The sequence below is a fragment of the Aphelocoma coerulescens genome, chromosome 3, assembly GCF_041296385.1.
Source record: "Aphelocoma coerulescens isolate FSJ_1873_10779 chromosome 3, UR_Acoe_1.0, whole genome shotgun sequence".
Lineage (NCBI taxonomy): Eukaryota > Metazoa > Chordata > Aves > Passeriformes > Corvidae > Aphelocoma > Aphelocoma coerulescens.
This window is the reverse complement of record NC_091016.1, coordinates 96,092,877-96,105,434: the sequence shown is the minus strand read 5'-3', so window position 1 is coordinate 96,105,434 and position 12,558 is coordinate 96,092,877. Positions and strand designations below refer to the sequence as shown.

General features: G+C 34.9%; 1 protein-coding gene across 6 annotated transcripts in view; it reads left to right on the top strand.

Annotated features, from left to right (window-relative positions):
- The window catches only part of ADGRB3 (adhesion G protein-coupled receptor B3), a 450,213-nt gene that overhangs the window by 415,090 nt on the left and 22,565 nt on the right, over positions 1-12,558 (top strand). For 5 of the 6 annotated variants that reach the window (XM_069011355.1, XM_069011354.1, XM_069011351.1 and 2 more), the window contains 3 exons: positions 3,040-3,211; positions 10,128-10,223; positions 11,577-11,616. In XM_069011355.1, coding sequence (XP_068867456.1) covers positions 3,040-3,211; positions 10,128-10,223; positions 11,577-11,616 — 308 coding nt within the window. Of the gene's footprint in view, positions 1-2,620; positions 2,720-3,039; positions 3,212-10,127; positions 10,224-11,576; positions 11,617-12,558 lie in introns of all 6 variants that reach the window. The other variant, XM_069011356.1, reaches the window with a different exon arrangement.

The window sequence follows — 12,558 nt, the reverse complement described above, 5'->3', positions numbered from 1 at the left end:
GGGCCAGGTTGTAGTTTAACTTCACCAGTATCTGAATTTCTAACAATGATAAACGATTGTATCTTCATTTTACTGTGTATTACTGCTATGGGTAAATTTCTTGCAGTTTCACTTTTAATTATTTTACCATGTAACTAACAGTAGCATTTCTAATAAGTTAGATGACTACTCTTATGATAAATGCTTCAGCTGGTGTGATTTGCATTTCATATTAATTCAATTAAGTCTGTCTGGTTTTCAGTTCTTCCACCATTTTGACAAACGTTCTAAACCCTGTAATTCCATTTCTTCTGTTTTCATATTTTTCATTAGAAAGTATTAATTTCATTACCTTACTTTTGTCTACATTCCTCCATCACATTCTTAACTCTGTAACAGCACTAGTGAAATCTGGAATAGTATAAAACTACCCAGATTATTTCAAAAGTAGCGATGGCCTAGTAATCACTAAATCAAATTCACATATGCTCTAATTCCAGTGATATACGAAGCTGGAAGAGCCACAGGTTTGGCTTTGTACATTTTGCAAGGATATTCAATTTAGCTTTTTTTTTTCCCCAGCTTCTCAGTTGTTGTCTATAGAAATCTATTTGCTTATACTTTATTTTCCTGATGAAACAAATAACTCGCTTTCTAATCGTGCCACTTAGTAAAGAAGTATTTTATTTTAAAATAATCTAACTTTAAAATAAATGGCTAAAGAATCAGAGATTGTTCTGTTAGAAATAATCCAGATATTTTGGGAAAAGATGTAGATACCCTAATGAGAAACAATCTTGACTTGTGTGATATTATGAGATGGTGGCTTGGCAACAGCATTCCTTGATACTACTTGGCAGATGACATCTCTTGAGTCATTCTTTGGGGCATAGAAATTGGTTCATCATTTGATCTCCTCTAGAAAGGTGATTGTCACTCATTTCTGAAGTATCTTTTGCCAGCCATGCTAAGGAAGACAGCTTCATTCTTCCTGGCAAACATTGAACCTATATTTGTCAAAAGTTCAGTCAAAAGTTCAGCTCTAGGATTTAAAACAAGTGAATGGGGCAAAATATAGTGACTCCATATGCTTTTTACCACCTTAATAAGCATATGGAGAATCAACAAGTGGTAAAAAATACGTTGATGGATCTCAATCATGATCTCAATCCTTTTCCTAGTAAAAGAGGAAGCATATGCAAATGCCCAGGCTGAAAATTTGCATTCGGCTTATACCCACATAAAGTTCTATTATTGTTGGCAAGATCCAGAGCAATTTTGTAGAGGTAAAGAGAATAATCCCATCTAATAATGCTGAAACACTGCCAGGCAAAGACAGAAAGTACTTTTGCAAGCTTAGTTTATACTTACCCAAGGCATTTTTCTAGTCCATTCTTTAATCTATATTTTTAATTGATGCCAACTGATGTGGATTCACTGAGTTATTTTCTCTCCCCAAAATCATCTTGTAAAAGATCATGGTTCTCACTGTTTTCTTATAGAAGAAACTGCCTTTTTATGGGAAATATACTTTATATGGGAAATATATATTGCACTTTTTAATGGAAAATCATCATTTGGTTTATCAAAGTGGAAAACACTGGATTTCAATGTTGTTTTGGGCAGTATGTTAAAAGTCTTGTGAGTGCTGGATTTGGCAATAGAAAAAAGTTCAGTTGGTTGAAATAACTGGGAAAAAAACCAAAATGTTACTTATCTTCACCCTGCTTACCACATTACAGCTGGAAATAGGTAAAACATCCTTCCTGTCAGCTATATCACATCTTGGTCAGCTACAGTTATTCCTGGTTCTGATAGCAGAAAGAGAAGGAGTAGGAAAAATAGGAAAATTTATTTAGTTGATTCAAGAAGCTGAATGCATGCTGTATGGAAAAGAAAATTTAAATTCCAGGTTTTGTCCTTTAACTCTTCTGACAGGTGCAGAGGTACAAGTGTCTATACAAAATGCTTTGAGCTTAATGCTTGTGTACTGTGTTTTATTAAAATGCAAAAGGGGTCACCCTTTTCTTAGTACCAACTGATATTTATTTCATCAGATTCCATATGTTTCAAAGCCCTGTATTCAGACCTTCATATGGCATGAATAAAACCATTCCAGATATTAGTGGGCCATGCAGGTCGCTAAATCTGACTCTACAGTATGCATATACGGATTTGATGCTTGAATAAATTTTGCAGGTTCCTTTCCTTATTAATGCTCTGTAATGATCCATACTTCACACTCCTCTTTTAAGTGACCTGTGCTCTTTCTCAAGCATGTTTGGATCCAACAGTCTTTCATCAGGTCTGAATAGAGGGATTTCACTTTGTGTGTCTATCCTAGCACGTGCTTATGTTTACTTCAGTGTACTGAGCAGTTTCGATCACATTTGGGGCCTTTTTTAGACTAAATAGAAGAAATACAGTTTGCATGAAATTAAGCCCCATAGCATTAACATTTAAAGCTAACAATAATGTAAGGTACAAAATACAGTTTTCAGCAATATAGAGCATTCATCTCGAATAAGTCTACTTACTTTTTTTGCATGACGTCATATTTAAAAGCTAAATTTCAGTAGCAACGTTTTTTGGTGACGATTCAATATTTTGTTCTTTTTGTGGGTGTTCTGTTTGTTTGCAGTCAGATGAGTGAGCCTCATAGCGGTTTGACGCTCAAATGTGCCAAGTGTGGAGTAGTTTCAACAACAGCTTTGTCAGCCACCACCGCCAGTAATGCCATGTTAGTCCTGATCATTTACATCTTCTTGTTACAAATCTTATACAGTGCATGTGAGACAATAGTTTGATGATGACAACTGTGTTTGCTAACACTGTATAAAGTGCTAAGCACATTTAAATACTTTAAAAATATTTTGCAAATGTGTTTATTAACTGAATACAGGATATTCTTTAGAACATAAAGTGTAACTGTTACATTCTTTTCTATGATTTTCAAGTTAAATTGATAAAGTGACATCCTTAAATATGTTTTATTTTAATAGTGAGCTTTTAATATTTTTTTACAATATTACAGTGCTGCTTTTCTCTTTTTTTCAATAGGGCATCCCTTTGGAGCTCCTGTGTGGTGTTGCCACTTCTAGCACTGACTTGGATGTCTGCAGTTCTGGCCATGACAGACAAAAGATCAATATTATTTCAGATACTTTTTGCAGTATTTGATTCATTACAAGGCTTTGTTATTGTCATGGTCCATTGTATTCTCCGAAGGGAGGTGAGGAATGGCTTCCTGGTTTTCCTAAGGGCTGTGCTCCTGTTAATCTCTCAACTGCTCTTTAATGTTATATATGGCTTACTCTGCAGATATATATTTCATGGAAAGAGAAAAATAATTTATGGTGACATGTATAGGAACAAGTGAAAGAGGAAAAGAGAAAAAGTGAAAGAGAGGGGGAAGATCAGTTATTTCCAAGTGCAAAATATCAGTATAAAACTTTACCAACTTAATTCAAGGTGTCTTTTAATCAATCCCAAGTACAGTTTATTTCTAAGTTTTAGTATTTCCCAATGAGTATAGGAAAATGCAAACATGAATGCCCTTCTGAAGACCAAAAGCTGTAGACTTTTATGCTCTCTAAAACAGATTCAAACATAACATTTTTTGTGCTTATACTGTCCATGAAAGAGGACACAAGGAGATGATGTGTTTTGTTGGTGAAGATCTACCATTTCAGTTGTACAAACTCAGGTACATACAAAAATTATGGGGACAGCAAGGATGAAGAGAGATGAGTGCTGTGAGAACCACGAGGAACAGCAGTACCCTGGCCTGCCCTTCACAGCTCTGTGCCACCTGCCACAGGATTCATCACCACTGAATTCTGATGGCAAAGCTCTTACACAAAGTGCTCTTTAATCTGGCTCTGGTGACAGCTTCTCTAACCTGCCTATCCTGCTAACTAACCCCACATTTTATTGAGACAGGTTTGAGAGCAGTAGCATAACAGCTTTGTTGGCAGATCTGTGGTAATGGAGCCCTCCATCAAAAATGAGGAGGTGGAGCTGGACTGGAGAGTAGTTCCTGGTCCACGGGCATCCCTATGTGCTAGTCATTTATTAACTTCAGGATATTTACCACACCAGTAAACCAAATTATACTGCCCAGCATATTTGCCTGGAATGGACAAGAGTTATTTGAAAGCACCTCAGGACTAAAAAAATCCAAGGAAGATGTTTCAAGAAATGTTTGTTGTCAATGCTGAGTGAGGAATTTCACACAGGGATTTCCCTTCCCACCACTGACACCCTTTAAACACTGAAAGTCAGTATATTAATGAAAAATAATTATGAGTGACATAATTTATTCAATTCTTTCAGTATTGTACCAATTTGCATGAGATTTATATCACTATCCTTCACAGTATGCATATGTGATTATCTTATCAAATAATGAAGTCTTCAATTTTTAAAGAAAAAATCAGTATCTTGCAGAATACAGCACCTTACATTGTGCTGATTCCTTCTCATTTTAATCACACTGTTAGGGGCTATGAACTTTTGTATTTATTGGTTTGTCAGCTCTCATATTGGAAGGGTCTTACCTCATTTAATACCTTTTCATTTTTCTTCCTTTGACTTTTCCTTTTGTTCAGGATAAAAATATGTGCAGAATAAGAGATAATACTCAAGAAAAATCCATTTTATGTAGAACTGTTGTGCTTATTTTCGTCAGCAGTTTCTTTCCCAGTATGATTTGCATCTGTGAAAGAGGGTAGACTCATCTGTAAATCTGAAAGCCATCATTTCACATATTCTTGTAGTATAATGGTAGGACACTGCATCTATTTTCAGTAGGAAGAATTGTGGTTTCATACTGGTTTTCCTGTCTGTGAAATTTTTGTATCCATTGGGATATATTAATTAGCCTAGAAAGGGCACACCACCTCCCGCTCACTGTCCTAGGGAATCATTTTCCTTTTAAAATATATACCTTTTGCTCAAGGTTGCATGTGAAACATTCAAGACCAAAGCAATATGAACAGCATTGTCATTCACAAAGTCATAGAATATTGTCAGTAGGAAGAGACCCATAAGGATCATTGAGTCCAACTCCCTGCTCCCCACAAAACTACCTAAAACTAAACCATATGACTAAGTGTTGTCCAGACACTCCTCTCACTCTGGCCATGGCTTGGAGCCATGACTAAGTATGTTCCAGTGACCAACCACCTTCAAGGCGAAGAACCTTTTTGTAATGTCCAATCTGAATTCCCATATTCATTTAATTTCCTCATGTTCTAACTCAATATCCTTGTGTCCTAATTCCATTTTCTTGTGTCTTTTGGAAGGATCCAAAGAGGCTGAAACATATACCTGGTTACCAGTCATTGATTTTGTCAAAAAAAGACCAAAATCTTGAAGAAATTCTTAACAAAATTTAGTATAGCACTGTATAAAATAAATTAAAAAAAAATAAAGTGGGCATCAGTGCAGCAAAACAAGTAAACCAGAAGCTTATTTGGAAAAAAAACTGTATTTTGACTGTTGGTGAAAGATGAAAATCAACACACATCTTCCAACAATGCCTTAAGCCTTGAATTAAAGACAGGTTTCCTATTTTAATGATAGCTCTTTGCTGCAAATGCTTCATTGCCAGGGAATGCTTTGATAATGCTGAACATCTCATAGAAAAATTCTTGTCTGACCATACTCCCCGGTAGGACTGTGGTGATTGAGGTGGAATTAGTCTTTTCTACATGTAAGCTCAATTTTCAAATTTGTAGGGTACCTTGGTGGGAACCACTTTTAGCTCACTGTTTCTAATGTAAGCAATATGCAAAAATACTGGATTGTGAATATGTTTATACAGGAATTTAGAATCTTAACTGTTTATGTGTAGGAAATCAGCTATTTATGGTTTATTTTATTCACTGCTTTTTTAGTAAATTGCAGATATATGTATTTATAAATATAGATATAAATATAGATAGATAGATAGATAGATAGATAGATAGATAGATAGATATCTATATAATCTAACTGCAAAGAATCATTGCTCTGTTTAACAACTAACAGAAGTTGTTCCAGCATGTCAGTCTTAGCAGTTACACGTCCCAGCCCTAACATGGAAATTCTAGAAGAGAGGCATTTTATAAAGCATCTAAAGAATCTGTTTACGTGGTATTTTAAAAAATGACCTCACGAGACTTCCCAGTGAGGCCCAAAAAGCACCAAGGTTTGATAAGGTTCTCCCTTATCAAAGTGGAGGAGGTGTTTCGTCTTCAGTCATGACTACTTAGGCAGAAATAAATGTACAGAGACAACTTATTCACTAATCAATAGATTATCTCCAGCCAAAATGATGATAGTGGTGTTGGTGGAAGACGAAGAAGTCTAGGAATATTGCTGACTGAACTCTATCTGACAGAACACATTTAATCTCCTTTAGTCCTCCAGACTAAATTGCAAACTGGTCAAAACTCTTGAGGAATTAATTAAGGCAATCTTTTTCATATGGGAAAAGAAAATTCATAGAAATTTCTTCAAGAAGCACAAAGAAGTAAATGTTGATGCACCTAAATCAGTTTTAATTTCAAAAATGTGTATGGTCTGCACTTATTTGGTTCAGTTTGCAGCAGCAAAGTCATAGTTGTCTACTACACAGAAAGAGATGTAAGTCCAGTGAGTTATGTTTCACTCTGGCTCTAGAGTCTGGCTTTCCAGCTCCAGAGACCCTCAGGTGAGTACAGGCCAAGAGAATGGCCATCATGCAGAGTGGGCAATGCCGTTTTTGCACTGCACGTGGTACTTCCCAGCTGAAAGAATAGTCTAGTACTTGTGGTTGTCTGCAAAAGCATTTAGCTCTGCCAGTGCCTGTCAAGGAAATCCTGCCAGCATATTTGTCACTCTTGACGACAGCTACAAAGCTATCTCAGTTATAGCCTATAAGATTGATCTAGTATTTATAGCATGCCAGCACAGGCAAAACAATAATTCTGACTGTCAGGGGAAAAAAAAATTGGGGAAGAATATATCACCATAAAATGCAAACAAAGAGGACAGCCCTGTTTTACTATGCCTTTATTGTCATTACATCACAAAAAGACACAGACTTCTACAATTATATATAAAAGCCCCTTTTCTTCCTCTTAGTTATATTGATATAAACATAAACGATGGAAACATTTGTTACTTTCTCTAACACACTGTATGGAAGACCTTGTGTGATAGGGGCTGCATTAGGAAGCCAGGGATTTTTGCTAACTAAGATGTACAACTGGAAGAGAACTAAGTGATATGTCATCTATTTCTGTCCCCATCAATTCAGTGTATCTTGGAAAGACATGAAATCTTTCTAGATTTCTATTTCCTAACTCCTAAAATAAATATAATACTTTTTAAGCATAAGACTATTTGGAAATTTTGGAAGAAAAATGCAAAGTGGTTAGATATTATTGCTTTATGTTGCCTTCTTAGCCCAGAGAGCCCAGAGTTGTTCTTTTTTTTCCCCTCACCTTGCTATTTAAACACCTAATTGGGCATTGGAAAATGGTGATGAATGTGTCACAGAACAGAGAATGTTACAAGGGATTAGTGTTGAAGCTCATCTATCTCAGCAAAACAGTTTGCCTGATCTGCTTGAACACAAGATGCTTTAAAGCTGATCTGAATCACACTGAGTAACTTATGTTAATGCTGGCGATGGGAGGAACCCACACGTATTTTTTTCTTTAGCTGTGCTCTGCGGAGCAGAAAGCATTTGGATTAAATTCATCGTTGGCGTCTAGAGCCCACATTTCAGAATTGCAGGAGAAAAATAAAAAGTACATGAGTAGGGCAAGGGTAAGTTACAAAAGCTTGGAGCTGATTGCTGTTGCTAAGGAAACTACTTCCCTGGTATCTGCACGTTCATCACATCTGTCTCTCCTTCTCTGCCTGACTAAGAAAATCTTGTAACTTGATGTTTAAAGGCAGGGGGAAAAAACAAGATTGTGTTTCAAAGTAAAATGTAAAGACAGCACAGTCTTTACATACTCAAACAACAATTTTGAACAAGCAGTCTAGAAGAGTAAGCTGGTATTTAGAAAGTTCAACCCTTTTCAATCTGACTTGGGTGAGGACATCTAGAAATTGCAACATATGTCAGTATCATGGATAATGCTAAATCTGACATTCTGTTAACGTGTTCAAATCATATGCTGCTTGCACCTCAGAAGCTTTGTAAGAAACATGCACATTTAAGAGGATCCTAAGATCAAGATTCACGGCTTTAATGTAGAAGGCACTGAAAGTATGACATGAGATTCCTAAGGTCGCTGGAGTATTAGAACTGGGGAACCTCCATGAGCACAGAGTCCCAAAAATGAGGAGGCCCACTGCACAGAGTGCATTGAGATAAACAGTATGTTCTGAAGTAACAATGCTTTGGGGTCAATCATCATATGCCTTGAGATGAGATTCACAGCTGGGAATGCTTTGAAGGAGGCATTTTTTGTTATATTTTTTGTCAAAACACTGTGCCAAGTGCTTATCCAAGAGTATAAAACTCTGAAGTGTGACCCAACTTCAGCATTGATAAAGTGAGAGAAGACTTGGATTAAATTTGCAGCAAGTGGGAGATGCCAAATTAAATTAACATCAAACACATGGAAAACCAAAGCAAGTGTAGTGCCTAAAATCAGAATCTGAGTCTTGATACAGGACACTTTAAATTACAATATGTGGTAAGTCTCGGTGTTTTGAAATCAATACAAACCTTCCCATCTTGCTTCATTCTTCTTTCTGCCCTATATTTGGCTCCCTCCACCTGCAACAGTCACTTATCAAGACTGCAGAGCACTCCTATTCATTTAAGGGTTGAGCCCTTTAAAAAAATGCTTTCCAATCACAATATTTTTTAATTTCATTTTCGCTGTTGTGAGAACAATAGAATATGATATGTTAAAAGGGGAAAGCTTCCCATAAGCAACAATTAATTAATTATCCTCTTCTGCTGTTCACAAAATGTCCATGAGTAAAGACAGTTTTATCCCATTTAACTATTCTGAATAAGACATGGAGTAATTTTTACAGATAATAAATGGAATGTCATTTTTAATAAGCATTTCATTCATAGTACTGTTATACTGAAACCAGAAATTGTGGTGTTTTTTGTTTTGTTTTTTTTTTAAAATCTTGCAATCAGGAATATATTATAAATTTAATATAGACACTTGCATTTCTGGAACTAGAGTTCACATTATAAAACATATTCCTAAAGTTGCCTTGCCATCCTTATTGTTGTACGTGTGAGAAAGCAGTAAAATATGTTTGTATACTGCTGTCAACAAACAGGAACTGCATTTTCCTTTTGAATGTACCTCTCTGTTGAAGCACATTTCTAACAGAAGTACTGAATAATCGTATTTCTTTAAACATACACTGTGTCCAAAATGAAAGTAAAAAAAGCATTTCCTATGAAAAATGATTCCTCAAATATACTGTGTTTTAGGGACGAGTCTTTCAATTTACTTTATGGATCATATTAATAAACAGTAATTTCTGATAACTTCCTTTTGTACTTTAAGAAATCTATGTGCAAATAGTCCACTTTTCTTCTTGTGCTCACATTGAAGATATTTCTCTCATCTGAAGAGCTTAGTCCTAGAAGAGATGCACTAGATTCCCTGTACGTGGAGTTAAAGATTATTGTTGGAATCAGTTCAAATAGACTTATTTTTTAAAGTACAATTGGGAGATTACAATAACTGTTAAGAACTGATTACAATAACTGTAAAGAACTGTCTTTCAAGAATCATACATTTATAAAGAAGAAGATACACTTTATCTTGCAGTGGTTAGCAGTATATCTATTAATCCTTTTATCAGACCTGTACCAAAATGAATGAGAAGACAAAGCCAAATACTATCACCAAGACAGACTTGGCTTAAATACCATATAATCACTGTCTAGTAGCTAGTTCTGGCCATATATAAATCTAATTCTGTGGTCTTGATGTCACAGACTGACAGAATTTGTAGCAGCCACAAACTATAACAAACGTATGAAATGGCAGAAATAAGCATTTATGTTTATTGCCTCTGATTTATTCAGTGGGCTAAAGAAAAGTCATGCATTGTATTCGATATGGTTTTATTTAATCTCTAATATGATGTTACACAAGAGTCAGTATAAGATATTTTTTTCACAGGTTCAAGATGCATTCAGATGTCGACTAAGAAATTGCCAAGATCCAATCAATGCAGATTCTTCAAGTTCTTTTCCTAATGGACATGCTCAAATCATGGTTAGCTTTTATTTTCTTCTTTGGCTATGAATTTAGTGTTCCTAACAAAAAGAAAAAACTTAATGTTTTGTATGTGGCAAGTTTGCATAGCTGAAATATTAACACCTAAGCAAAAGACAGTTTAGGTCATTATCTGTTTGCTTAAATATCTTATCTAGTTTTAAATTATTGGTGTGATTATTTAGTGGAGCACAGTGAATTAGTATCTTCCACCAGTGCTCTTTGGGACAAAAAAATTCTTACATAAGGTAATAAAAAATAATTTAATAATATATTGTGACTTTTTCTAGTGTTGGTGCAGAGTACTGATGCATTTCCCTTCACAAGGCCTTGAAAAGTGTTCTCAGACAAAACCAGGAGAGAGTGCTAGACATTCTGCAGGGGGAATCTATTTAGTGTGTTAAAATAAGAGATAGTGAATTTGGATAATATTGTTAGTTAGTATATTCAGACAACATATTGGTCTCTTCACTTTGAACAACAGTTTGTCATTGACTATAATGGGGACAGAATCAGGCCATAAGGACATTCAAGGATCAACAAAAATGCAAGGTACAGCAAGCAGATGCCCTTCAAAATGATGACTCAAAAAAAGAATTTATTGTTTGGACTTCACAAGCAAGAAAGAGATCACTTTTACTGGATATTTAGCATGGAATAAACTTATTGTGAAAATAAAAATAAAAAGTAACTAAATTGTCTAACAGAATAAATAGTTTTGTTTAACTAGGAAAAGTGTACTTTGATTTCCAACTGTTAAAATTCTTAGTTCTCACAATTAATTTTTGCACAATGAAATAAATAATAGTTGTTTTCAGGGAGTACAAAAATTTTATATGACTACATTAGTAGCAAGAAATGACAGAATGTTTTATAACAAATAAGCACTTCATAAATTAATGAAGTTTCAAAAAGGATGGACTATTTGGATTACACTTATTCACAGTAATTTGTATTGCAGGCTATTTTTCATACTTCTTTTCATAACATTGCTATGAAAATCTTCCTTAAAGAAGGTCCTTTGATGAGATGTAGAAGTTATTCTTCCATATACCTTAAAAACTATACACTGTATCATTTTATTAAAATTATATACTCTACTTCCACCTATTTTATTTTATTTTTTCTGGTCAGGCAGCATACTTTGAAAACCACCCAGTTATACTTTAGGAAACTTTGTAAAGCTCTGCTGTTGTAAAACAATACACTTCACCTTCTCAGCAACAAGAAACCACTTTTAAGAGACTGTGACCCTGTAAGTAGGACATTTTGGAAGCGCTAGTTGGCAAAAAGGTATTGTGGGTTTTTTTTTAATTAATAATGGCTGTTCTGTTTCACTGTTTCTTGTTACAGACTGATTTTGAGAAGGATGTGGACATTGCTTGTCGGTCAGGTAAGAACATTGAGAGAGTATTTAGCCAACAAAAAGTAGTCTTGTACAAGTTCCTTGTGAAGTGAAAACCAGAAAAATATTGGGATTTAGCTGTTTATAGGTTATATTTATGAATTTAAACAAAAGAAAATGTGAAAAATTATGCCACTGTATGAATACATTTATTTAATTTTCTTACTAAGGTCTTTAACTAGAATTCAGCAGTTGGAAAGCAGTCAAAGGTGTGACTGTCTATTAAAAAGCAAATAGTTGTGGAAAGAAGATAGTTCTTCACATATTAAGCTTTCTTTCCCCAGTACACAAGCAAATGTGAAAACATAATTTTGCTTTAACAAAAAAAATACAAAATAGTGTACCTTGACAGCTGTTTATATGAAGGATGCATCAATTTGCATTGATTTTAAAGAGGGTATGATTTTTAGGACTCAAAGTGAAATCAACAATAGTTTAAGGAAATTAAGTTTCATTCCATGTTACTGAGAAAAGTTGTGGGTTTTTAAAAGATATTTCAGTAGTGTGATCTTTAATCAGTCAGCTATGTTTGTTTCCATATATTAAAGATAATGCATTTTCAGCCATTTATTTGCCAAACTTGTTTAAATAAAGTGCAGTGTAAAATAAATCACCATTTAAATTCTACAGAATTTTTTTAATCTAGGAGATATTTCCAAAGGACAGTTTTTCCTTGGGAAACAGTCTTTCCTAAACACCATCAGTTTTCAATAAAGGGAAAGAGAGAGTGTGTCCTCTCTGCAGGGTGAGTCAGAGCAGAAGCCTGATTTAGCTGTTCTGCATCACCCACCTGAAGGACACTCTCTCCCTTCACTGGCTATATGAGGTGCCAAGAAAGCTGATCTCATTAAGGTGAAGTTTCAGTTTCCAGTCACCCACCTTTAAAAACTGCCGAGTTTCTTACAATATAGAATTGGTTCTTCCCTACAG